At 38.2% G+C, this 26,379-nt stretch overlaps 1 protein-coding gene across 1 annotated transcript in view; it reads right to left on the reverse strand.

Moving 5' to 3' along the window:
- The window catches only part of CUNH12orf54 (chromosome unknown C12orf54 homolog), a 52,400-nt gene extending 42,790 nt beyond the window's left edge, over positions 1-9,610 (reverse strand). Inside the window, exons 1-4 of the mRNA XM_004781956.2 lie at positions 9,575-9,610; positions 8,851-8,963; positions 4,901-4,931; positions 4,375-4,413 (exon numbers count right to left, since the gene is read on the reverse strand). Of these exons, the coding sequence (XP_004782013.1) occupies positions 4,375-4,413; positions 4,901-4,931; positions 8,851-8,906 (126 nt within the window). The 5' untranslated portion in view covers positions 8,907-8,963; positions 9,575-9,610. The remainder of the gene's footprint in view (positions 1-4,374; positions 4,414-4,900; positions 4,932-8,850; positions 8,964-9,574) is intronic.
- Between the last annotated feature and the right edge of the window lie 16,769 nt (positions 9,611-26,379).

A 26,379-nucleotide genomic window follows, 5' to 3' on the forward strand; every position in this document is an offset into this window, starting at 1 on the left:
CTCTCAATAGTTACCCTGAATGTTAATGGGCTAAATGCCCCTGTCAAAAGACACAGGGTATCAGAATGGATAAAAAAACAAAACCCATCTATATGTTGCCTACAAGAAACACATTTTAAGCCCAAAGACACCTCCAGATTTAAAATGAGGGGGTGGAAAAGAATTTACCATGCTAATGGACATCAGAAGAAAGCAGGAGTGGCAATCCTTATATCAGATCAATTAGATTTTAAGCCACAGACTATAATAAGAGATGAGGAAGGACACTATATTACTCAAAGGGTCTGTACAACAAGATTTAACAATTTTAAATATCTATGCCCCCAACGTGGGAGCAGCCAACTATATAAACCAATGAATAACAAAATCAAAGAAACACTACAACAATAATACAATAATAGTAGGGGACTTTAACACTCCCCTCACTGAAATGGACAGATCATTCAAGCAAAAGAACAGCAAGGAAATAAAGGCCTTAAACGACACACTGGACCAGATGGACATCACAGATATATTCAGAACATTTCATCCCAAAGCAACAGAATACACATTCTTCTCTAGTGCACATGGAACATTCTCCAGAATAGATCACATCCTCAGTCCTAAATCAGGACTCAACCGGTATCAAAAGATTGGGATCATTCCCTGCATATTTTCAGACCACAATGCTCTAAAGCTAGAACTCAACCACAAAAGGAAGTTGGAAAGGAACCAAAATACATGGAGACTAAACAGCATCCTTCTAAAGAATGAATGGGTCAACCGGGAAATTAAAGAAGAATTGAAAAAAAATCATGGAAACAAATGATAATGAAAATACAACGGTTCAAAATCTGTGGGACACAACAAAGACAGTCCCGAGAGGAAAATATATAGCGGTACAAACCTTTCTCAAGAAATAAGAAAGGTCTCAGTTACACAATCTAATCCTACACCTAAAGGAGCTGGAGAAAGAACAAGAATGAAACCCTAAGCCTAGCAGGAGAAGAGAAATCATAAATATCAGAGCAGAAATCAATGAAATAGAAACCAAAAAAACAATAGAACAAATCAACGAAAGTAGGAGCTGGTTCTTTGAAAGAATTAATAAAATTGATAAACCCCTGGCCAGACTTATTAAAAAGAAAAGAGAAAGGACCCAAATAAATAAAATCATGAATGAAAGAGGAGAGATCACAACTAACACCAAAGAAATACAAACTATTATAACAACATACTATGAGCAACTCTACAGCAATAAATTTGACAATCTGGAAGAAATGGATGCATTCCTAGAAACATATAAACTACCACAACTGAACCAGGAAGAAATAGAAAGCCTGAACAGACCCATAACCAGTAAGGAGATTGAAACAGTCATTAAAAATCTCCAAACTAACAAAAGCCCAGGGCCAGATGGCTTCCCGGGGGAATTCTACCAAACATTTAAAGAAGAACTAATTCCTATTCTCCTAAAACTGTTCCAAAAAATAGAAATGGAAGGAAAACTTCCAAACTCATTTTATGAGGCCAGCATCACCTTGATCCCAAAACCAGACAAGGATCCCACCAAAAAAGAGAGCTATAGACCAATATCCTTGATGAACACAGATGCAAAAATTCTCACCAAAATACTAGCGAATGGGATTCAACAGTACATTAAAAGGATTATTCACCACGACCAAGTGGGATTTACTCCAGGGCTGCAAGGTTGGTTCAACATCTGCAAATCAGTCAATGTGATACAACACATCAATAAAAGTAAGAACAAGAACCATATGATACTCTCAATAGATGCTGAAAAAGCATTTGACAAAGTACAGCATCCCTTCCTGATCAAAACTCTTCAAAGTGTAGGGATAGAGGGCACATACCTCAATATCATCAAAGCCATCTATGAAAAACCCACTGCAAATATCATTCTCAATGGAGAAAAACTGAAAGCTTTTCTGCTAAGTTCAGGAACATGGCAGGGATGTCCATTATCACCACTGCTATTCAACATAGTACTAGAGGTCCTAGCCTCAGCAATCAGACAACAAAAGGAAATTAAAGGCATCCAAATCGGAAAAGAAAAAGTCAAAGTATCACTCTTCGCAGATGATATGATACTATATGTGGAAAACCCAAAAGATTCCACTCCAAAACTGCTAGAACTTATACAGGAATTCAGTAAAGTGTCAGGATATAAAATCAATGCACAGAAATCAGTTGCATTTCTCTACACCAACAGCAAGACAGAAGAAAGGGAAATTAAGGAGTCAATCCCATTTACAATTGCACCCAAAACCATAAGATACCTAGGAATAAACCTAACCAAAGAGACACAGAATCTATACTCAGAAAACTATAAAGTACTCATGAAAGAAATTGAGGAAGACACAAAGAAATGGAAAAATGTTCCATGCTCCTGGATTGGAAAAATAATTATTGTGAAAATGTCTATGCTACCTAAAGCAATCTACAGATTTAATGCAATTTCTATCAAACTACCATTCATCTTTTTCAAAGAAATGGAACAAATAATGCTAAAATTTATATGGAACCAGAAAAGACCTCGAATAGCCAAAGGGATATTGAAAAAGAAAGCCAACATTGGTGGCATTACAATCCCGGACTTCAAGCTCTATTACAAAGCTGTCATCATCAAGACAGCATGGTACTGGCACAAAAACAGACCCATAGATCAATGGAACGGAATAGAGAGCCCAGAAATAGACTCTCAACTCTATGGTCAACTAATCTTCGACAAAGCAGAAAAGAATGTCCAATGGAAAAAAGACAGCCTCTTCAATAAGTGGTGCTGGGAAAATTGGACAGCCACATGCAGAAAAATGAAATTGGACCATTTCCTTACACCACACACGAAAATAGACTCAAAATGGATGAAGGACCTCAATGTGCAAAAGGAATCCATCAAAATCCTTGAGGAGAACACAGGCAGCAACCTCTTCGACCTCAACCGCAGCAACATCTTCCTAGGAACAACGCAAAAGGCAAGGGAAGCAAGGGCAAAAATGAACTATTGGGATTTCATCAAGATCAAAAGCTTTTGCACAGCAAAGGAAACAGTGAAGAAAATCAAAAGACAACTGACAGAATGGGAGAAGATATTTGCAAACGACATATCAGATAAAGGGCTAGTGTCCAGAATCTATAAAGAACTTAGCAAACTCAACACCCAAAGAACAAATAATCCAATCAAGAAATGGGCAGAGGACATGAACAGACATTTCTGCAAAGAAGACATCCAGATGGCCAACAGACACAGGAAAAAGTGCTCCATATCACTCGGCATCAGGGAAATACAAATCAAAACCACAATGCGATATCACCTCACACCAGTCAGAATGGCTAAAATCAACAAGTCAGGAAATGACAGATGCTGGCGAGGATGCGGAGAAAGGGGAACCCTCCTCCACTGTTGGTGGGAATGCAAGCTGGTGCAACCTCTCTGGAAAACAGCATGGAGTTTCCTCAAAATGTTGAAAATAGAACTGCCCTATGACCCAGCAATTGCACTATTGGGTATTTACCCTAAAGATATAAACGTAGTGATCCAAAGGGGCACGTGTACTTGAATGTTTATAGCAGCAATGTCCACAATAGTCAAACTATGGAAAGAACCTAGATGTCCATCAACAGATGAATGGATAAAGAAAAGGTGGTATATATACACAATGGAATACTATGCAGCCATCAAAAGAAATGAAATCTTGCCATTTGCGACAACATGGATGGAACTAGAGTGTATCATGCTTAGCGAAATAAGTCAAGCGGAGAAAGAGAACTATCATATGATCTCCCTGATATGAGGAAGTGGTGTTGCAACATGGGGGCTTAAGTAGGTACGAGAAGAATAAATGAAAGAAGATGGGATTGGGAGGGAGACAAACCATAAGTGACTCTTAATCTCACAAAACAAACTGAGGGTTGCTGGGGGGAGGGGGTTTGGGAGAAGGGGTGGTATTATGGACACTGGGGAGGGTATGTGCTTTGGTGAGTGCTGTGAAGTGTGTAAACCTGGTGATTCACAGACCTGTACCCCTGGAGATAAAAATATATGTTTATAAAAAATAAAAAATTATATTAAAAAATAATAATTAAATAAAAGAAAATAAAAACATAAAAAAAAGGCTCGTGAGAAATCATATTTGAGAGGGATTATCTAAATGGACAAGTGAATATCTAGAAAGTGCCAACGTGCACAAAGATGAGTTTCTAAGGATTTGGGACTAGGTGAATAATAGAACAAGACAGGGGAGAGCATAGGAATCCTTCACTATCAATCAGCAATTACTCAAGGGGAAAGGACGAAGTTTGCTCCTTTCTTAAGTCCTCTCTCCCTTCTCCCACTTCTTACCATGCTGTCAAAGATGACCCCTTCATACTCACTTGGTCCCACAGGGCTTCAGTGATTATTAGCTGTATTTCCTGTTGAAATAAGAGACACATTTTGGGATCATTACTCTAACTCTCCCAGAATTTGAATAGATACATCATGAAACTGATGCAATATAGGATATTTTTTTTGAATGGAGATGGACACTTCAAGTCACCCTATTTTTCAGACAGTCCAAAGTCTTCTTTAGCCCTACTGAGTCCTTTTTAGGCTGTATCTCTTGTCATCTCTTGACCTAGCTGGTGGGTGACAGAGATGCATATTTTAACCTTATGAATACCCACATAGGCTGCCTTCCCCTGGAGTTATCTAGTATAGTAGTAGCACTGAAAATATTACCTAGTCTTAGTAGACTGTGATCCACCAGTTGTAGTTCAGATCCCTGAACTACAGTGCCCAAGTCCTCCAAGATATGGTCCTTAATACGCAGCTTTCTGCCTTCTGAGTGCAGTCCCTTCTCCATTTTCCTCAGAAACCAGGAGCCCCAAAGCAAACTGTCTATTTGGAATTCTTACCCACCTTTGGTCTCATTGTGTCATCAGCGGATTTTCTGGAAGGAAAGAATGACATAAATCTGATGAGGCACTGGGTAGGTGATGTCAGCAAGATGGCAGAAAAGGAGATTCCAAGTCCTCATACCCCCCACACAAACATTAATCTTGATAACCATCATGGATGGGAATACCTGTGTGGCAAACCAGGAGTCCAGTGAAAAGATTCTAGCACCTCACTGGAGCAAAATATCCATAAATAGATGCATTGAAGAGGGTAAGAAAAACAGCTTCACTTTACTTATGTCACCCCTCCCCAAGGGCAGTGTAACTCAGTGCCAGGAGAGATCATCTCAGCCTGTGATTTTTCCCAGGGGGAAAGTGAAAGTGGAATGAGCACCCTGTTTCCCCAGCCTTGTGAGACATTGCCCAAGAAGCCAACTTCTGTTTCAACCCACCCAGGTCACTGAGGTGATCAGCATAGCTAAATATTTTGGGGGATATGGGGAAAAAAAGAGGGAGTGGGCATTCACAGAAGCCACCATGTGGATCTCAAAAACCAGCTACAGATCCTACTAGGTGGTTTGTGGACTCTACCAAGAGACCCATCCATGAACACTATGGGACTCCTTACCTGCACGTACCCCTAACTCCTCAACTGGGTGACAAATGCCCCTAACGCTCTGTATATATCCTGAAGTGATGCATACAAGCTTCTGCAGATGGCAGGTGCAAGCATCTGCACAGTGTGTAGATATCTTCAGCTAGCTCAATTATGTAAGAATGAGAGAAGGCATATAATTTTAAATGCTCCAGGGCACCATCTTGGAGAAAATAAACAGGAGGCTCTCAGTACCCAGACTGACTTTAAGGGATCAAGAGAAGACACAAAACCTAAATGCTCCTGAAGAGGGAACAAGAACATAGGGGTGAGTACCTCCATAAAAAAGGCCTGAGAAGCCCCCCACATTTTTAGCTGGGCTGATTGGAGAAGGTCTTTCACTCTCAAAGCTAGTCAGTAAAGATTAACAGTGGGGACCACTTCTTCAAATGCAAAGATAACGATGGAAGAATTCAGGGAACATGAAGAATCAAGGAAATAAATTTCCAGTGGTGGGCCCCAAAGAAATGGAAATCTAGGAATTACCTGGAAAATGATTTAAAATAATCATATTAAGGAAGCTCAGTGAGCTACAAGAAGGCACAGACAACTAGTGGAAATCAGGAAAGCAATACATAAACAAAAAGAAAAGTTTAAGAAAGAGATGATAAGCATAAAAAAAAGAATCCAGGGACGCCTGGGTGGCTCAGTTGGTTAAGCGGCTGCCTTCGGCTCAGGTCATGATCCCAGTGTCCTGGGATCGAGTCCCACATCGGGCTCCTTGCTTGGCGGGGAGCCTGCTTCTCCCTCTGCCTCTGCCTGCCACTCTGTCTGCCTGTGTTTGCTCTCACTTCTCTCTCTATGACAAAAAAAAAAAAAAAAAAAAAAAAAAGAATCCAGCAATTTCTGGAGCTGAAGAATACAGTGGTTTCACTAAAGAATTCAATAAAGAGCTTCAACAGCAGACTCAAGCATAAGAGAGAATCGTTGAGTTTGAAGACATAATTTGAAATTTAAATTCAAACAGAGGAACAAAAAGAAAAAAACAATTCAAAAGAGTGAAGAAAACCAATTCAAAAGAGTGAAAAAAAAATTCAAAAGAGTGAAGAAGTAACTTATGCGACACCATCAAATGACACAATATAGACATTTTGAGACCCTCAGAAGAAACAAGGAAAGAGAAAAAGACAGAGAACTTATATAATAAAATAATGCCAGAAAAATTCCTAAATCCAAGAAACGAAATAAACATCCTGATTCAAGATGCTCAAAAATTTCAAAGAGGCTGAAATTGAGAGGTCTTCACTGAGACATTATATTCGAATTGTCTAAAGGCAAAGGCAAAGAGAATTTGGAAAGCAGCAAGGAAAAATGAAATGCTACATACAAGGCTACTTCCAAAAGACAATAAGCTGCCTTCTCAGCAGACACCTTGCATGCCAGGAGGGAGTAGGATGAAGTAGCCAAAGTATTAAAAGAAAAAATCTGCTAACAAAGAATATTTTACCTGGCAAAATTATCCTTCAGAAATGAATGAAAGGTAGACTTTCCCAGACAGATAAAAGCTAAGCAAGTTCATCACCACTAGACGTGGTGTACAATACATGCTAAAGGGATTTCATCAAGTTGAAATCAAAGAATGTGAAATAGCAGAATGAAAATATAGAAGTGTAACTTTTCTGGGAAAAAGTAAGTATATAGTCTAATTCAGAATATTTCAGTACTGTAATGGTGGTGCTTCAATCATTTTTAATGCCAGTATAAAAGTTAAAACCCAATAGTACTAAAAGTAACTGTAGCTACAATAATTTTTTAATGGATACACATTACAAAAGATGTATATATCGAGGCATCTGGCTGGCTCAGTTGGTAGAACATGTGACTCTTGGTCTTGGGCATCATAATCGCTGATTTCAAGCTATATTACAAAGGTATAGTTATCAAACTGTCATATAAACAAAAACATAAACCAGTATAATATAGTAGAGAGACAAGAAATTAATACACATATGTACAGTAAACTAATCTTTGACTAGGGAACTAAGGATACAAAATGGAAAAGAGATGGTTTTTTTTTTTTTCAAAAAACTGTGTTGAGGAAAAAGGATATCCACATACAAAAGAATGAAATCAAACTTTTATAACATGCATAAAAATCAAACCAGCATTGATTAAAGACTTAAAGACCTCAAATTGTAAAACCCCTAGAAGAAAACAAAGGAAAAAGCTCCTTGACATTATTTTTAGCAATGTTTTTTTGGATATGGCACCATAATTCCAGGCAGAAAAAACAAAAATAAACAAGTGGGACTATATCAAACTAATAACTTTCTGCACAACAACAACAACAACAACAAAATCAAGAAAGTGAAAAGATAACCTCTGAAATGAGAGAAAATACTTGCAAACCGTACATTTGATAAGGGGCTAATATCCAAAATATGTAAGGAACTCCTATAACTCAATATCAAAAAAGCAAGTAACCCATTTGAAAAATGGGCAAAGGACCTGAATAGACATTGTTTCAAAGAAGACATACAAATAGCCAACAAGCACATGAAAAGTGCTCAACTTCATTAACCATCAGGGAAATGCAAATCAAAACCATAATGAGAATGGTCATACATGTTAGAATTATTATCAAAAAGACAAATAACAAGTGTTGGTAAGGTTGTAGAGAAAAGGGAACACCTGAGATGGGCACTTGTTGATCACTTAGATCAACAGTTGTTGAGGGGAATGTAAATTAGTACAGCCGCAATGGAAAACATTATGGAGGTTCCTCAAAAAATTAAACAGAGCCGCCATATGAGCTAGCAATTCTACTTCTCAATATTTATCCAAAGAAAATGAAAACACTAACTTGAAAAGATATATGCAGAATTAGGACCCAAGTCCTAATTCCTTTCTGGAGCTTTCTTGAGCTATAAGCTCACTGCAAGCCTCCTTCCTTTCAACTTTATGGATAACATTGCCTGGCTGTCATACTCAATTTCATGGGGGTAGATTCTGGCCCTCCTCTCCACCCTAGTCCAAGGGAAGCATAGTTTTGGAAGGCTGGCCTTGATTTACACTATAGAGGAGGTAAGGACTTCCAGCAAAAGTTTATCCTAAGATAAATAAATATCTGTAGGTTGTATACCCACCTAACTCCTACAGGTATTTCAGATTGATGCCCACCCTCCAAAGTGAAAAAACAAAGGTCTAATATTCCTTCCATTGAGGAGGTGGGGAAGAGGGAGGACACACAAAAGTTCCCACCCTCCTCTATCAGGAAATAGGTACAGCCAGAAGGGTGATGGGAGAGAGTTGACCCTAGTTTGTGTCCCATACAGCATATATAAAGACTTCTGAAGTTCATCATTAGCTCCATTTACCTATTCTGCTGTGTAGAGGTCCTTTGTTCTTGATCTTGGGAGATATGCTGTGCCATTTGTCCTTGAACAAAAACCAGAAACTCTGGAGCTGAAGATGGAAATAGCTCTAGGCCCTGGGAAGGCACAAATGATAGGGGGAAGAAGACAGGTTTATAGTGAGAAGAGAAGTGTTTATTTACTAGAGAATACCAGGACAGAGGTCTCCATAGTTCCTTAAGCATCTGTGTTTTGAATTGGTCAGTGTGTGTGTGTGTGTGTGTGTGTGTGTGTGTAAAGAAAGATAAGGGTGAGAGTAAGGAAGTATAGGAGTATAGCCCCATGTAAGTCTCTATCCTTTTTTTCATAAAAACAGAAATTCCAATGAGAAAGTAGGTGAAGAAAGAGAAACAATGTAAAAAATAATAGCTGAAAAAAAAATAGCTGGCTGAGATTGGGGCTCCCCCACAGTCAGAATCTTCATGGTCAACTAAGGGTACCACTATAGGTTAGAAGTCTATCAGCTCTAGCCTTCAAGTGCTTTGAGGGAAACCTCATAGTTGAGTGTCAAAAAGACATGGGGCTGAGAAGCTAAAACTGACCTAGACAAGAGTTAAACCTTCCTCTGAAAATTTGCCTCCCAGCTTCGCCCTCCCATCCTTCCCCAGCTCCAAACCCAAGTCAGAACTAGGCCAGTTATGCCCAGAAAGTTACCCAGCTGGGCTTCCCAAGTTGTAATTCACCCCACCCTTTTTCCCCTAGAATTTCTCCTCTTTGAGCCCCATCTCACAACAACCCCATCTCATTTGCTCTCATCTACCTTGCTCTTATCAACTCTCTGTGACTTCAGCTGTGACATCATAGATCTGAGACAGTGGGCTCTCCCCTCCCACCCTCAGCCCAGGCTCCATTTAGTCCAAATGATGATAAAATAATGAGATAATATTATGAAATTTGAGTTTTGTAAGATTTTTGTGCTGCTTCATTGCCTTCCACTCATTGTATTAAACATCCAGTGCTTCTGAGAGACGGTAGGAATGGGCTGAGAGGAATCCACCTTTAACTTTGAATTTCAAAACAAGGTCTGAAAAATTTGGCTTTCAGTTTCCTTTTTTTTTTTTTTAAAGATTTTATTTATTTATTTGACAGACAGAGATCACAAGTAGGAAGAGGAGCAGGCAGAGAGAGAGGGGGAAGCAGGATTCTTGCTGAACAGAGAGTCCAATGTGGGGCTCGATCCCAGGACCCTGGGATCATGACCTGAGCCAAAGGTAGAGGCTTTAACCCACTGAGCCATACAGGCACCCCTGGCTTTCAGTTTCTTAAAAAAAAAAAAACTTTTTAAAATTCCAGTATACTTATATACAGTATTATATTAGTTTCAGGTGTACTATATAGTGATTCAGCAATTCTGTACATTACTCAGTGCTCATCCAGGTAAGTATACTCTTAAACTTCTTCATCTATTTCAACCTTTCCCCTCCACTTCCCCTCAGACAACTACTAGTTTGTTCTCTATGTTTAAGACATTTTTTTGCCTCTTTTTTCTTTGTTCATTTGTTTTATTTCTTGAATTTCACATATGAGTGAAATCATATGGTGTTTGTCCTTGTCTGACTTACTTCACTTAGCATAATACCATCTGGATGCATCCATGTTGTTATTAATGGCAAGATTTCATTCTTTTTATTGCTAAGTAATATTCCATTGTTTATATATACACCACCTCTTCTTTATCCATTCTTCTATTGATGGACACTTAGGTTGCTTCCATATCTTGGCTATTATAAATAACGCTGCAATAAACATGTGGATACATGTATCACTAAGTTACTGTTTTCATTTTGGAATCCTTGTATACCTTGTGCCCTCAGGCAGCTCCACTGGGAGGCAACAGCTGGAAGCTTGTGCTTGGTTTTTCCTGGATTTTGCCACATTATGTTTTTCCCTTTGCTGATTTTTATATTTATCCTAACCTAACAGTAATAAACTGTAACCATAATTAGGACAGCTTCCAAGTCCTGTGAGTCTTTCTGGTAAGTCATCAAGCCTGAGGGTACTCTTGGGATTCCCAGCATAATGTCCCAAATCTCAGCAGCTTAAAACGGAAAGGTTTGTTTTTTGTTCACATTACATGTCCTTTCTTGGTGTGGGGAGGTTTATGAGAAAGGCTATGCTCTGTATCATTATCACTTGGGTCATCAGGCTAAGGGAGTTTCTTCTTCATGCTTTAGCAATTTCTAGGAATACAAAAACATGATAAATCATGCCCGTTTTAAAAAACGCTTTCCTTAAACTGACACATAACTTCCACTCATACTTCATTGGCCCAGATAAGACATAGAGGCACTCTTAGCTTTGAGCTAGGTAGCTTAGAGCAGTTCTCTCCCATCATGGGGTCAGACAGAGAACTGGAGTATCAGTGAATAGCATTGCTAATTACCTCAGCATCTATAAGCTCTGAAAGTCCTAGCTTGAGACATCTTCCATTTAGAACAGGATCTATTATGCAGAGAGAAAAATTACAAGTATAAGGAAACTGGAGAAGTACAGTTTCATAACATTCAAGGGACTACAGAAATCAAAGAAGATTGGAGGGGTTTGGGATGGGAAGTTGGGTGAGCCTGGTGGTGGGTATTATGGAGGGCATGTATTGCATGGAGCACTGGGTGTGGTACATAAACAATGAATTCTGGTACACTGAAAAGAAATGTAAAAAAATAAATAAATGAAAATGAAAAGAAAATCAAAGAAGAAAGAGGCAGTTCAGATTTGTCAAGAATAAGATTTTGGTGCCTAAACAATGTGCAGCTCCTGAAGAGGAGGATAGATGGAAGCCAGCTTACAGGAAAAGTGGAGTTTAAGAAAAGAATTGATGAATAGGAAGTAATGTCAGTATACCTGGACATGCTGTTGAAAAGCACAGCAGTAAAAATAAGAGAAAAGATTTGATAAGTTCTACTAAATTGCTCAATATCTGTGTTTGAAAACCTAAGTAAAAGATTTACATGTTTTGGTGAAGAAAAAAGTACGTGTCTGTTCATCCATGCTGAAACATTTCAGTCTACTTTCTAAAATGAGAAGAGAGGTATCACCAGGTATGGGTTTTCTAAAAAAAAAGCAATGAGGGGGTGCCTGGGTGGCTCAGTGGGTTAAAGCCTCTGCCTTCAACTCAGGCCGTGATCCTGGGGTCCTGGGATTGAGCCCCGCATTGGGCTCTCTGCTTGGCAGGGAGCCTACTTCCTCTTCTCTCTCTGCCTGCTTCTCTGCCTACTTGTGATCTCGGTCTGTCAAATAAATAAACAAATAAATAAAAATCTTTAAAAAATATATAGACTATAAAAAAAGCAATGAGGAATCTTTGTGGAAAGGATGTATCAGAGATAAAACAATAATGAAGAGAGATCAGTAAGTTGATATAAACATTATTTAGTTGATTTTGTGAATGTTTATTAAACACCTGGTATGTCTTGAGCACTAGGATGGAAATAGAGCAAAATAGATGGAGGAGATGAGGAGATGGTTCCAGTCCTTGAATGGCCCTTTTGTAGTTAAGCAGCAATATTTGGGTGAACTATGCAGTAATTGACAATGTTAATCAGAAGGAGGTCAACAGAGTGGTCACTGTTACAATAACAAAGCAATAGAAAGGATGTGTGAAGGATGTGTGAACAGTTATGGAAAGGAGGAGTCTATTCTGTCCAAACATCCCAATAATAAAATGCCATGGATGTTAAATTATTTGAGTTATGTGTTTTAAATGTTTATAGTTCAGGATTTTAACTGGTGTAATCCCTCTCCTATAGCAGTCAATTAATATTTTCTAAATCCAGCTAGCTTCTGAACAATTCCAGTGAGTGAGGCTGAAGACAATTTATGCTTGCAATTGGCTATGGTAGATCAAGCTGGAGCTCACTAGGAAAGCCTCAAGGGTATCCCCTCTCCTTTTTGCATTTCTGATACTTTTGCTGAGAAGCAGCTGAAGACAAAGTGGGCATCTGGCCAGTTTCTTCAGAAGTCTTTAAATGAGGGAGGCTAAGATTGTTGCCCAAGCAGTTTTTCTTGAGGTTGGACACTGGGGACCTTCTTCCACAAATTTTCCTCAGCTAAGTTTCCTATGATCTGTCAGAGGAGGCAGAAGCTGCTGGAGCCTGAAGAGACCAGTGTAGTTTGCAGTAACAAGACCCCGAGATACCTGGCAGAATCTTACTTCTCATTCTTGCCCTGTGGCTAATAATGCTCAATGGGATCACAGTTGCTTCTCCCAAGGATAATATTTTAATGTCATTGTGGTTGTAGAGAAAGCCAAACAAAAAGAAGAGTGAAAGCCAGAGAAGGCAGCTGACTGGAGAGGCTCATAGGCTTCTGGGCATTGAGGCCTACTTACCCAACCCACTGGAGAGAAGTCAGATGAGCCAAGGGCCTTTCAGAATAATTGTCCCTGCCTGAGGCTCTGGAGGTTCAATTTCCTCTAGTTCTCAGACCAGAGGCATCATTACTGGCCTGCAGAGCTTAACAAGTCAAATTCTTGAGCTCCACCCCTGGATCTACTGAATCAGAAGCTCTTGTGGGCTTGGCAGCAATGTGTTTTAACACAATTCAGATGGACTGCAAAGTTTGGTAGCCACTGATATAGTTGGGTTTTTTTTATTTGTTTGTTTTGATTTTTTTTTTTTTTTGGTAGGTTTACCAAACGTGCAGTGGGAGGAGGTGAGCTATCTATATACTATTAGGTCCAGGCAAAAACTGCATTTTTTTTTTTGGTATTTATTTTGTACTGATCTTATGGCTTATTCATCTTTGAGTTCTAGAATGAGACCCTGATTTTCACCTCTCACAGGTTGGTCAGATTCCATTTAATTCTATACTCTTTGGAATGTCCACTATTTGCTGAGGACATGTTAGAGACCACATGAAACAGAAGGTTAACATTAACCTTAATGTGTGATTTAAGAACTACAAACAAAATACCTAGAAACCACCAAGAAGGGAAAGAGTTTAATAGTGGGCTCAAATCTGAATTTTCAGGATAGCATTAAAGATTCTTTGCAGACTGATTGCCATAATTACAATAAAGTATATTCCTTGATTCAAAGATGCACATTTTTTATATTTTAGTGTTTCTGAAATTTGAATGCATCTTACAGTTGATTGTATATTTAACATGGTTTATTCTGCTTAAAAAAATTAGCAATTAATAGATGGTTTACCTTTTTCTCTTTCAGCAAATGAAAATTTAGAGGCAAATATATTAATAACCCAACATATAATGTGCTACCTGATTTATGTGCATGTCTCATTTAATTCTCACAACCAAGCTCTGATAGCACACAATTGTCAAATCCATTTTCTAAGTAAGGAAACAGGTGAATGAGAAGTAGACTGCCCAGAGTTACAAGGCAGGTGAAGAGCAGAGCTGGGAATTGAGTTTAGCTGTTTTAATTCTAGAGTCCATCCTTTTAATCTAAAATACTACAAGTTCACATCTCTCTCCCTTACTAAACTGTTCCTTCTGCCTGGAAGATTTTTTTCTCTTCTGTTTCTAAAACTTGGTAATCTAGACAAAGCAAAGCCAATAGTGTCTTTCCTGTGAAGATTTCCCTGACCATTTGATAAAGAATGTTTATTTTCCTTCTCAGAACTCCCATAGAAGTCTTGTCACACTGTTATAGTATAAATCACTATGTTGTATTATAGCTGTTAATACAGATTTCTTTCACACAGTGTAAGTGTCTTAAAGGAAGGGACTCTTACTCATCTTTATAAACCTACAGGACCTGGACAACAAGCCTTATTGGCTGAACTGATTAGATCAGTGTGTTCCTCCTACTTGACTGAGATATAAAGGTTTACAGACTTGGAATATCATTTATTGAGTACAAATTGCTGACATAGTATGAGCTAAGATCTTTACATTATTTATAAATGTTTTGAGAAGAAATAAGATGATGTAAAATATTTAAAATAGCCTGTGGCCCATGGTAAAGACTCAATCATGTTATTATTTTTATTATTACCATTTTTAACTGCAAAACTCACTAAACTGAGTTGCAAAAAACTCACTGAAATAGTTACTATGATTGTCAAATAATTATTTAGTTTACTTATATATATAACTATATATATATAATTTATAAATTTATAAAATTTATAAATATTATTTATATATGAATTACAAGTTATAAATATATTTATATATAGATATATGAGTAATTTGTTTATAAATACATTATTTGTATATACAAAATTATTTATAAATTACATATAAATATATATTTCATAATTTTACATAATACATGAAAGAGAAATGCCTGTACTATAGACTTGATTTCAGTGTGTGTTAGTTTTTCTGTATGGGCTTGCTCTGGTGCATGCTATTCTGGAACCTCTCAACTCCAGGTTTTCTTATTACTTGAGTCTTTTTCGACCTCTCTGCCCCCATTCCTGGGAGACCTGAAAGAAAAACCTGGATAGCTTTTTCTAGTTATGTCTCTGTTCAGAATTGCTATTCTTCTCATGTTTCTCTGGGATCTTCAACAATTGTATCTCTACTCCAAACCATGGCTTCTGTGACATTGCTGTGAAGACTCTGATTTGAAAACAAACAAGCAGAAACTTCCAATAATCAAAACTTGTCATTCTGGAATTTTGTCACAAGGAGGCAGTGGTATCTTAATCATTAGGTCTGAACCAGCTAGTTTATTTACTCATGCCTCCACAGATCTCTAACCTTGAGCTTTGCATATTTCATTTACAAATAAATGTAAACCTGTTGCAGTAGTTACTCAGATACCATTTTAAAAGTATATTTGAAATCAATGCTAAAAAGGAAAAATTTAGATATTAAAAAGGAAGTCAAGGGGTGCCTGTGTGGCTCAGTGGGGTTAAAGCTTCTGCCTTTGGCTCAGGTCGTGATCCCAGGGTCCTGAGATCAAGTCCCACATCAGGCTCTCTGCTCAGCGGGGAGCCTGATTCCTCCTCTCTCTGCCTGCCTCTCTGCCTACTTGTGATCTCTGTCTGTCAAATAAATAAATAAAATCTTAAAAAAAAAAAAAAACGAAGTCAAGGTGTAATTTTGTATTTTTTCTCTTAACTCTTAGCTTTTCCTAAATCACTCTAATTTTAGATTGAATTAAAAGAAGAATAAAAGAGGAAAAGGGATAGGGAGAGAAAAAGAATTCCACAGGCTTTATTCTCAGCCATTAGATTTGCTCAGCCAAATTCCACATGTCTTACACCTTCTTAATGTGCCTTGAGTTGGTGATCATCTCATCTTGTTTCTATCTCAGGTAAAAATGGCTATGCCACCTGTAGGATCTGATTAATTTAATTAAAGGAATCATCTTAATTTTGTTTCCTGTAACTTAGAACTACTGCTTTATTTCTCAACAATAACAGGAGTTGCCTGACCTCATAATGCCATTATGCTTCAGGGTTACAGGACCCTCGTTCCAATTTATCTAAAATCAAAATAAGGCATTTCTCTTGTCAGTTCAATGGAGGAATGAAGTATCACCTTCATTTTTTTCTCCCGAAGGAAATGAATTCCCTAGAGCAAATGAGTTACAAATGTGTGTGTGTGTGTGTGTGTGTGTGTGTGTGTGTGTGTAGATGCACACATAGATGAAGAGGAGAGAGATGGATAAAGAGGTATATGATATTTCACTTATATGTTTCATGTATAATGGTGTGTGTGTTTGAAACAGGCAACACGAAGGGTTTCTTAGATCTAAATAAACTTTAATCCTGGTCTTCACTACCTTTAAATCTCCAGTTGCAAAGTTTGGGCAAATTACTTAATTTATTTGAACGTTGGAATATGAATATGAATATGAATATGAATATATTTAGAAGGAATAATTTCTTCTCCATTCCTCTAGTTTTAAAGTGGTTGGATTTACCATAAATGCAATAGTTTTCTGATTCAAACTTTAAAAAATATTTTACTTAAATCTACTATTTGAGCTTTCTACCTGTGGATGCCACCAAGTAACCATCGTTAAAGTCTTCCCTCCTGCCACGATCATGTCTCAGTCAGAGTCTCCCAAAGGGCCTGAATAGCTGCAGAAGCTCTTTATTGGAGGCTTGAGCTTTGAAACAACCGATGAGAATCTGAGGAGCCATTTTGAGCAATGGGGAACACTTACGGACTGTGTGTTAATGGGAGATCCAAACACCAAGCGGTCCAGAGGCTTTGGGTTTGTTCACATATGCCACTGTGGGGGAGGTGGATGCAGCCATGAATGCAAGGCCACACAAGGTGGATTGAAGAGTTTGAGAACCAAAGAGGGCTATGTCAAAATTCTCAAAGATATGGTGCCCACTTAACTGTGCGAAGGATTTTAGTTGGGGTGCCTGGGTGTCTCAGTGGATTAAAGCCTTTGCCTTTGGCTCTGGTCATGATCTCAGGGTCCTGGAATTGAGTCCCGCATTGGGTTCTCCGCTCAGTGGGAAGCCTGCTTTCCCCTCTCTGTCTCAACCTACCTCTCTGACTACTTGTGATCTCTGTCTGTCAAATAAATAAATAATTAAAAAAAGATTTTTGTTGGTGGCATTAAAGAAGACATTGAAGAACATCTAAGACATTATTTTGAACAGACATTATTTTGAAGTAATTGAGATCATGACTGACTGAGGCAGTGACAAAAAGAGAGGCTTTGCTTTTGATACACTTGACCATGACTCTGTAGACAAGACTGTCATTCAAAAATACCATACTGCGAATGGCCACAACTGTGAAGTAAGGAAAGCACTATCTAAGCAAAGAGATGGCTAGTAATTCATCCAGCCAAAGAGGTTGAAGTTGTTCTGGAAACTTTGGTGGTGGTCATGGAGGTGGTTTTGGTGGGAATGACAACTTTGGTCATGGAGGGAACTTTAGTGGTCTAGGTGGCTGGTGGCACTCGAAGTGGTGGTGGATATGGTGGCAGTGGGGAAGGCTTTAATGGATTTGGTAATGATGGTGGTTATGGAGGAGGGCCCTGGTTACTCTGGAGGAAGCAGAGGTTATGGAAGTGGTGGACAGGGTTATGGAAACCAGGGCAGTGGCTATGGTGGGAGCGGCAGCTATCACAGCTATAACAACAGAGGTGGAGGTAGCTATGGCAGTGGTAGTGAAAGCAGCTTTGGAGGTGATGGAAGCAATAATGATTTGGCAGTTACAACAATCCTCAAATTTTGGACACATGAAAGGGGGAAATTTTGGAGGCAGAAGCTCTGGCTCCTGTGGTGGTGGAGGCCAGTACTTTGCCAAATCATGAAACCAAGGTGGCTATGGTGGTTCCGGCAGCAGCAGTGGTGGCAGGGCCTAGCTGCGACAAAGAAGACATATTTTAGACAATATTCATGTGTATGGGCAAAAAACTTAAGGACTGTATTTGTGACTAACTGTATAACAGGTTATTTTCATTTCTGTTCTGTGGAAAGTATAAAGTTCTGTTCTGTGGAAAGTATAAAGCATTCCAACAAAGGGTTTTAATGTAGATTTTTTTTTTACACCCATGCTATTCATTGCTAAATGTAATAGTCTTATCATGATGCTGAATAAATGTGTCTTTAAAAAAATAAATCTACTAATTGAAATTTTAAGTGGAAAAATACCATGCTATCTCCACAGATGCAAAAATATATCCAATAAAATTCAGCACTTATCATTTATAAAGATGTTTGCAAAGCTCCCCCACAGTGGCATATGTGAACAAACCCAACGTTAGTAGGGAACTTTCTTAACAGTTCATAGCATCTATCAAACTGAAGGAGGGAATAAAAATAGTTGTATACTTCCAATCCAGGAGCATGGAACATTTTTCCATTTCTTTGTGTCTTCCTCAATTTCTTTCATGAGTACTTTATAGTTTTCTGAGTATAGATTCTGTGTCTCTTTGGTTAGGTTTATTCCTAGGTATCTTATGGTTTTGGGTGCAATTGTAAATGGGATTGACTCCTTAATTTCTCTTTCTTCTGTCTTGCTGTTGGTGTAGAGAAATGCAACTGATTTCTGTGCATTGATTTTATATCCTGACACTTTACTGAATTCCTGTATCAGTTCTAGCAGTTTTGGAGTGGAGTCTTTTGGGTTTTCCACATATAGTATCATATCATCTGCGAAGAGTGATACTTTGACTTTTTCTTTTCCGATTTGGATGCCTTTAATTTCCTTTTGTTGTCTGATTGCTGAGGCTAGGACCTCTAGTACTATGTTGAATAGCAGTGGTGATAATGGACATCCTTGCCTTGTTCCTGACCTTAGCATGGGGGCTTAAGTGGGTAGGAGAAGAATAAATGAAACAAGATGGGATTGGGAGGGAGACAAACCATAAGTGACTCTTAATCTCACAAAACAAACTGAGGGTTGCTGGGGGGAGGGGGTTTGGGAGAAGGGAGTGGGATTATGGACATTGGGGAGGGTATGTGCTTTGGTGAGTGCTGTGAAGTGTGTAAACCTGGTGATTCACAGACCTGTACCCCTGGGGATAAAAATATGTTTATAAAATAAAAATTTAAAAAGTAAAATAAATAAATAAATAAATAAAAGTTTAAATTGAAAAAAAATAGTTGTATAAAGAGGAATCATGGGGAGATAGAGAGGAGAAGGGAGCTGGGGGAAATTGGAAGGGGAGGTGAACCATGAGAGACTATGGACTCTGAAAAGCAATCTGAGGGTTTTGAAGGGGCTGGGGGTGGGAGGTTGGGGTACCAAGTGGTAGGTATTATAGAGGGCATGGATTGCATGGACCACTGGGTGTGGTGCAAAAATAATGAATACTGTTATGCTGAAAATAAATAAAAAATTAAAAAAAATTTTTAAAAAGAGGAATCTATTTTTTTTTATAAAACACAATTGAGGTATTTATTAGGTATAAAATTGTTTCCATTAATGTAATTAAACTACAAAAGTAGAAGAATTACAAAACTGTATATATAGTCTAGTCACAAGTGGGAAAGTAGGTAAAAATATTCTTATATATTTACCAAAAAAAGATGCACATAATGAAATATCTAAGTTATTAATCTCTAGCAAAGAGCAGGGTAAGGATATTATTGAGAATTCTGGAATTTACATCAAAGACATACAAAATTAAGAAGAAAGAAATTTGCCACATTGGTGGACACTATTGCTTACCTATTTCATGGTTATTTTACCTTTTACTTACAAACAACTCTAATTTTAGTCAGATACCCAACACCAGAGGATGATTTATTATTGTCTAAATCATTTAGGAAATTCCACTTACCTTGGCTGGATGCTCAGTTTCCCAGTCTTCCTTGCAACTAAGGGTAGCCCTGTGATACAGAATTAGCCAGTGAGTCTAAAGGGAACTTTTTGGTGAAATAGTCTTTGCTCTTCTCTCAATTTGGACATGATGTCTGAGAACGTGATGCTAAAAGCTATAGAAGTTGTGATGAGACTGTGAGGGAAAGGGAAAAAAAAATGACAGTCACATTTAACCAGTAATCTGACTTATCATGGAAATGCAGAACCAAACCCAACATCTCATGCCCTCTCTCAGAGTTTTTGAGTATCATTAAACATTCTTATGGTTTAAACGATGGCTATTTAGGTTACCTTTTACTTTCATCCAAATGCATTCTAACTGATGTACAATGCAAAGATAGAGGAAGTAATCAGGAAGAAAAATAAGCTAAAAAATCCTCAAATTTTTTGCATATGGTTCTGTTCATAGTAATATGTAATTAGAACATTCATTTATTTATAAAAATTAGGGAGCAAAGAGCAAATGATAAAAATTGGGGTTTGAGGAAAAGGTAGAAGAGTAAAGTAAACCAAAGGAGGACTAAAGAAATCAGCGTTATAAAATATGTAAATTAGCAATACCAAATAATAAAACAGGCATGGACTAAAAATTATCAGGGACTTTCACTTCTGGTAATAATTAGATAGGTTGAACTAACACATCGCCAAAGCAAAAAAACTGAAGAACATATTTTTAAATTTTTTATTATTTTTCTTTTTATTTGGGTGTAGTTGATACCTTGGTTCAGGCATACAAATTAGTGATTTGACAAGTTTATACATTATGCTATGTTTGGTACAAGTATAGCTACCATTTGTACAGTATCATTGACTGTATTCCTTATGCTGTGCCTTTTATTGCCGTCACATACTCATTCCATAACTGGAAACCTGTATCTCCTCCCCCTTTCTCCTTCAACCATTTTGCCTGACCCATGGCACCTCTTCCCTCTGACAACCATTAGTTTGTTGTCTGTGTTTATAGGTCTGATTCTCCTTTTTGTTTGTTTATTCATTTTGGTGAGTGCTGTGAATTGTGTAAGACTGATGAATCACAGACCTGTACTCCTGAAAGAAATAATATATTATATGTTAATTAAAAAATAAAAAATATTCACTTCCCCCCCAAATTTGGGTGCTCGCTTCAGCAGCACATATACTAAAAATTGGAACCAAAAAAATTTAGGTATCTGTCTTTCTTAGTCTGACTTATTTCACTTAGTATAATACTCTGTAGGTCCATCCATATTGTCTAAAATGGCATGATCTCATCCTTTTTTTAATGGCTGTGTGTGTGTATATATATATATACCCCCCTCATACACACACATGTGTATATATATATACATACACACATGTATAAATGTATGCATACCACATCTGTCTTACCCATTTTTCTATTGATGGACACTTAGGTTGCTTCCATATCTTGCATGTTGTAAAAATAAACATAGGGGCACAAATATCTTTTTGAATTAATGTTTTTGTTTTCTTCAGTAGTAGAATTATTGGATCCTATGGTATTTCTATTTTTAATCTTTTGAGGAACCTCCATACTACTTTTCACGGTAGCTGTACCAACTTACATTCCCACCAGCAGTGCAAAAGTGTTCCTTTCTCTTCAGATCCTCACCAATACTTGTTATTTCTTGTGTTTTTAATTTTAGCCACTCTGACAGGTGTAAGGTTGTATCTCATTATGGTTTTGATTTGCATTTCCCAACCCCTCACCCTCCTCCCCCCCCAAAACCCTCAGTTTGTTTCTCAGAGTCCACAGTCTTTCGTGGATCATTTCCTCCTCCAATTTCCCCCAACTCACTTCTCCTCTCCAATTCCCAGTGTCCTCCATGTTATTCCTTATGCTCCACAAGTAAGTGAAACCATATAATAATTGGCTCTCTCTGCTTGACTTATTTCACTCAGCATAATCTCTAGTCCTGTCCATGTTGATACAAAAGTTGGGTATTTATCCTTTCTGAAGGAGACATAATACTCCATTGTATATATGGACCACATCTTCTTTATCCATTTGTCTGTTGAAGGGCATCTTGGTTCTTTCCACAGTTTGGCAACTGTGGCCATTGCTGCTATGAACATTGGGGTATGGATGGCCCTTCTTTTCACTACATCTGTATCTTTGGGGTAAATACCCAGTAGTGCCATTGCAGGGTCATAGGGAAGCTCTATTTTTAATTTCTTAAGGAACCCCCACACTGTTTTCCAAAGTAGCTTCACTAATTTGCATTCCCATCCAACAGTAGAAGAGGGCTCCCCTTTCTCCACATCTTCTCCAGCACTTGTTGTTTCCTGTCTTGTTCATTTTGGCCATTCTAACTGGTGTAAGGTGGTATCTCAATATGGTTTGGATTTGAATCTCCCTGATGGCTACCAATCAAAATTCCACCGGCATTTTTCAAAGAGCTGGAACAAGCAATCCTAAAATTTGTATGGAACCAGAAGAGACCCCAAATTGTTAAGGAAATGTTGAAAAAGAAAGACAAAACTGGAGGCATCATGTTGCCTGATTTCAAGCTTTACTACAAAGCTGTCATCACCAAGACAACATGGTACTGGCATAAAAACAGACACATAGACCAGTGGAATAGAGTAGAGAGCCCAGATATGGACCTGCAACTCTATGGTCAACTAATCTTCGACAAAGCAGGAAAAAATATCCAGTGGAAAAAAGACAGTCTCTGCAATAAATGGTGCTGGGAAAATTGGACAGCTCTATACAGGGGAATGAAACTTGACCATTCTCTTACACCATACACAAAGATAAACTCGAAATGGACAAAAGACCTCAACGTGAGTCAGGAATCTATCAAAATACTAGAGGAGAACATAGGCAATAACCTCTTTGACATTGGTCACAGCAGCTTCTTTTAAGACATGTCTCCAAAGGCAATGGAAACTAAAGCGAAAACGACCTTTTGGGACTTCATCAAGATCAAAAGCTTCTGCACAAAAAAGGAAACAGTTAACAAAACAAGGAGGCAACACATGGAATGTGAGAAGATAATCACAACTGACACTGCAGACAAAGGGTTGATATCAAAGATCTATAAAGAACTCCTCAAACTCAACACACACAAAACAATCATGTCAAAAAATGGGCAGAGGACATGAACAGACACTTCTCCAAAGAAGACATACAAATGGTTAACAGACACATGAAAAAATGTACATCATTTGTTTTTGATGTACTCTTTCAAGATTCATTGTTTGCATATAACACCCAGTGAACCATGCAATACATGCCCTCCTTAATACCCATCACTGGGCCAACCTATCCCTCCGTGCCCCCCGAAAACCCTGTTTGTTTCTCGGAGTCCACAGTTTCTCATGTTTCATCTCTCCCCTCCAATTTCTGCCCCCCCCCATTTTTCCTTTCCTTCTAACGTCCTCCATGCTATTCCTTATGTTCCACAAATAAGTGAAACCATATGATAATTGACTCTTTCTGCTTGACTTATTTCACTTCGCATAATCTCCTCTAGTCCCACCCATGTTGATGCAAAAACTGGGTATTCATCCTTTGTCTGTTGAAGGGCATCTTGGCTCTTTCCACAGTTTAGCTATTGTGGACATTTCTGCTATGAACACTGGGGTAGACATGGCCCTTCTTTTCACTACATCTGTATCTTTGGGGTAAATGCCCAGTGGTGCAATTGCTGGGTCATAGGATAGTTCGATTTTTAACTTTTTGAGGAACCTCCGCACTGTTCTAAAGTGGGTGCACCAACTTGCATTCCCACCGACAGTGTAAAAAGTTTCCCCTTTCTCCACAGCCTATCCAACATCTGTTGTTTCTTGTCAATTTTTGCCATTCTAACTGGTGTAGAGTGGCATCTCAATGTGGTTTTGAATTTCCCTGATGGCTAATAATGATGAACATTTTTTCATGTGTCTATTAGACACTTGTATGTCTACTTTGGAGAAGTGTCTGTTCATGTCTTCAGCCCATTTTTTGACTTGATGATTTGTTTTTTAGGTGTTGAGTTTGAGGAGTTCTTAAGAGATCTTGGATACCAGCCCTTTGCCTGTAGTGTCATTTGCAAATATCTTCTCCCATTCCATGGGTTGCCTCTTTGTTTTGTTGGCTGTTTTCCTTTGCTGTGCAGAAGCTTTCTATATTAAGTCCCAAAAGTTCATTCTCACTTTTGTTTCCCTTGCCTTTGGAGGCTTGTCTTGAAAGAAGTTGCTGTGGTCGATGTTGGAGAGGTTTCCACCTGTGTTCTCCTCTAGGATTTTGGTGGATTTCTGTCTCACACTGAGGTCTTTAATCCATTTAGTTTATCTTTGTGTATGGTGTAAGAGAATGGTCAAGTTTCACTCTTCTGTATATAGCTGTCCAATTTTTCCAGCACCGTTTATTTCCATTTATTTCTTTTTTTTCCATTGGATACTTTATCCTGCTTTGTCAAAGATTAGTTGACCATAGAGTTGAGGGTCCATATCTGGGCTCTCTTCTGTTCCATTGATCTATGTGTCTGTTTTTGTGCCAGTATCATGCTGTTTTGGTGATCGTGGCTTTATAATATAGCTTAAAATTGGGCAATGTGATGAGCGTATTTTTAATATGTGCTTTGAAACTATTTTAAAACTAAGAAAGTGGTGAAGAATTTTGGAACCATCATCCCAAAGAAAGGAAAATCTAGAAAAATTAGCTCAGCATTTGGGGGTCTGTTATTCCCATAAGGGCATCTTGAAGAGGTGGTTGAGAATGTGAAAAGTTATTCTGACAGTTTCCTGAAGTAAGCGGGGAAAATGGAATTCAGGGACAACCAAGGGGGTGTGTTGGAGCCTTAAAGGACAGTACCCTGAAATAAAAGTGGATTGAAAGCAGACCAACTTCATAAGGGTTGAAGCCTAACTTCATCTCAGCCCCTGGAATTACATGAGAATGATCCATTACTGCAAATGCCCATGGCTGTCTGACAGAAGCTAGTGGAATTTTTCTCTAGAGGAAGAGAATACAAGCCAGAGCCATAAATTGCTTCTCTAATTTTCATAATAACATCCTGTTCTCAATAGAAAAAAATTAAACAAAATGGAGAGACAAAAACTAGAGAGAGTAGAAACACATCCAGACATATAACTTAAAATAAATGAACTTAAAATATTTATGGAGATTAAAGATAAGATCGAGAACTTTGGCATAATATTTCTGGAAGATATAAAAAATCTAAATGGAAGTTCTAGAAGGCTCAGTGGCTGAAACTAAGATTTTAATGAGTAAGTTCGAAGGAGATCAGTCAGTATTGAGTATACTAATGATTTATAAGGTAGGTAAGAAGAAAATATATTCAGTATGGCACAGACAGAATAAAGAAAAAAGAGAGTATGCAATACATAATGCATAGAATGAGAAGGATAAGATACATGTATATGGAGCTACAGAGAAGAGAGAGAGAATGAGGTAATATATGAGAAAATAGGGCAATGTGTAAGATAATGGAAAAAAATGTTCCTAACTGGGGTGCCTGAGTGGCTCAGTGGGTTAAAGTCTCTGCCTTTGGCTCAGGTCATGATCCCAGGGTCCTGGGATTGAGCCCTGCATCTGGCTCTCTGCTCAGCAGGGAGCCTGCTTCCTCCTCTCTCTCTGCCTGCCTCTCTGCCTGCTTGTGATCTCTGTCTGTCAAATAAATAAATAAAATCTTAAAAAAAAGGAAGTGTTCCAAACTGAAAAAGTATATCAACTACAAATGCTAGAAGTTCTATAAATAAATCCCAAGTGTGATAAATAATAAGAAAGTCACACTTCGTCACATCATAATAAAATTACTAAAAATCAAAAAAGATAAACATTAAAAGCAGTGAGAGAGAGAGGAAAACAAAAGACAGGGGCACCTGGATGGCTCAGTGGGTTAAAGCCTCTGCGTTTGGCTCTGGTCGTGGTCTCAGGGTCCTGGGATCGAGCCCCGCATTGGGCTCTCTGTTCGGCGGGGAGCCTGCTTCCCACTCTCTCTGCCTGCCTCTCTGTCTGCTTGTGATCTCTGTCTGTCAAATAAATAGATAAAATCTTTAAAAAAAAGAAATAAAAGACAAATTAATTCCAGAGAATTACAGTTAGATTAACAATTGACTTCTCAAGAAAAGCATTAGACTAACGAAGATAGAATACACTGAGGTAATATCTTCAAAGTACTGAATAAAAAAATAACTTCCACATTAGGAGTCTGTGTCCAGTAAAACATCATTTAAGAAAGAAGGTGAGGAACCCCTGGGTCACTCAGTTTGTAGATATCTGCCTTTGGCTCAGGTCATGATCCCAGGGTCCTGCTCAGCGGGAAGCC

Source organism: Mustela putorius, unplaced genomic scaffold (genome assembly GCF_011764305.1).
Source record: "Mustela putorius furo isolate JIRA1106 unplaced genomic scaffold, ASM1176430v1.1 tig00537227_pilon_pilon_pilon, whole genome shotgun sequence".
Taxonomy (NCBI): domain Eukaryota; kingdom Metazoa; phylum Chordata; class Mammalia; order Carnivora; family Mustelidae; genus Mustela; species Mustela putorius.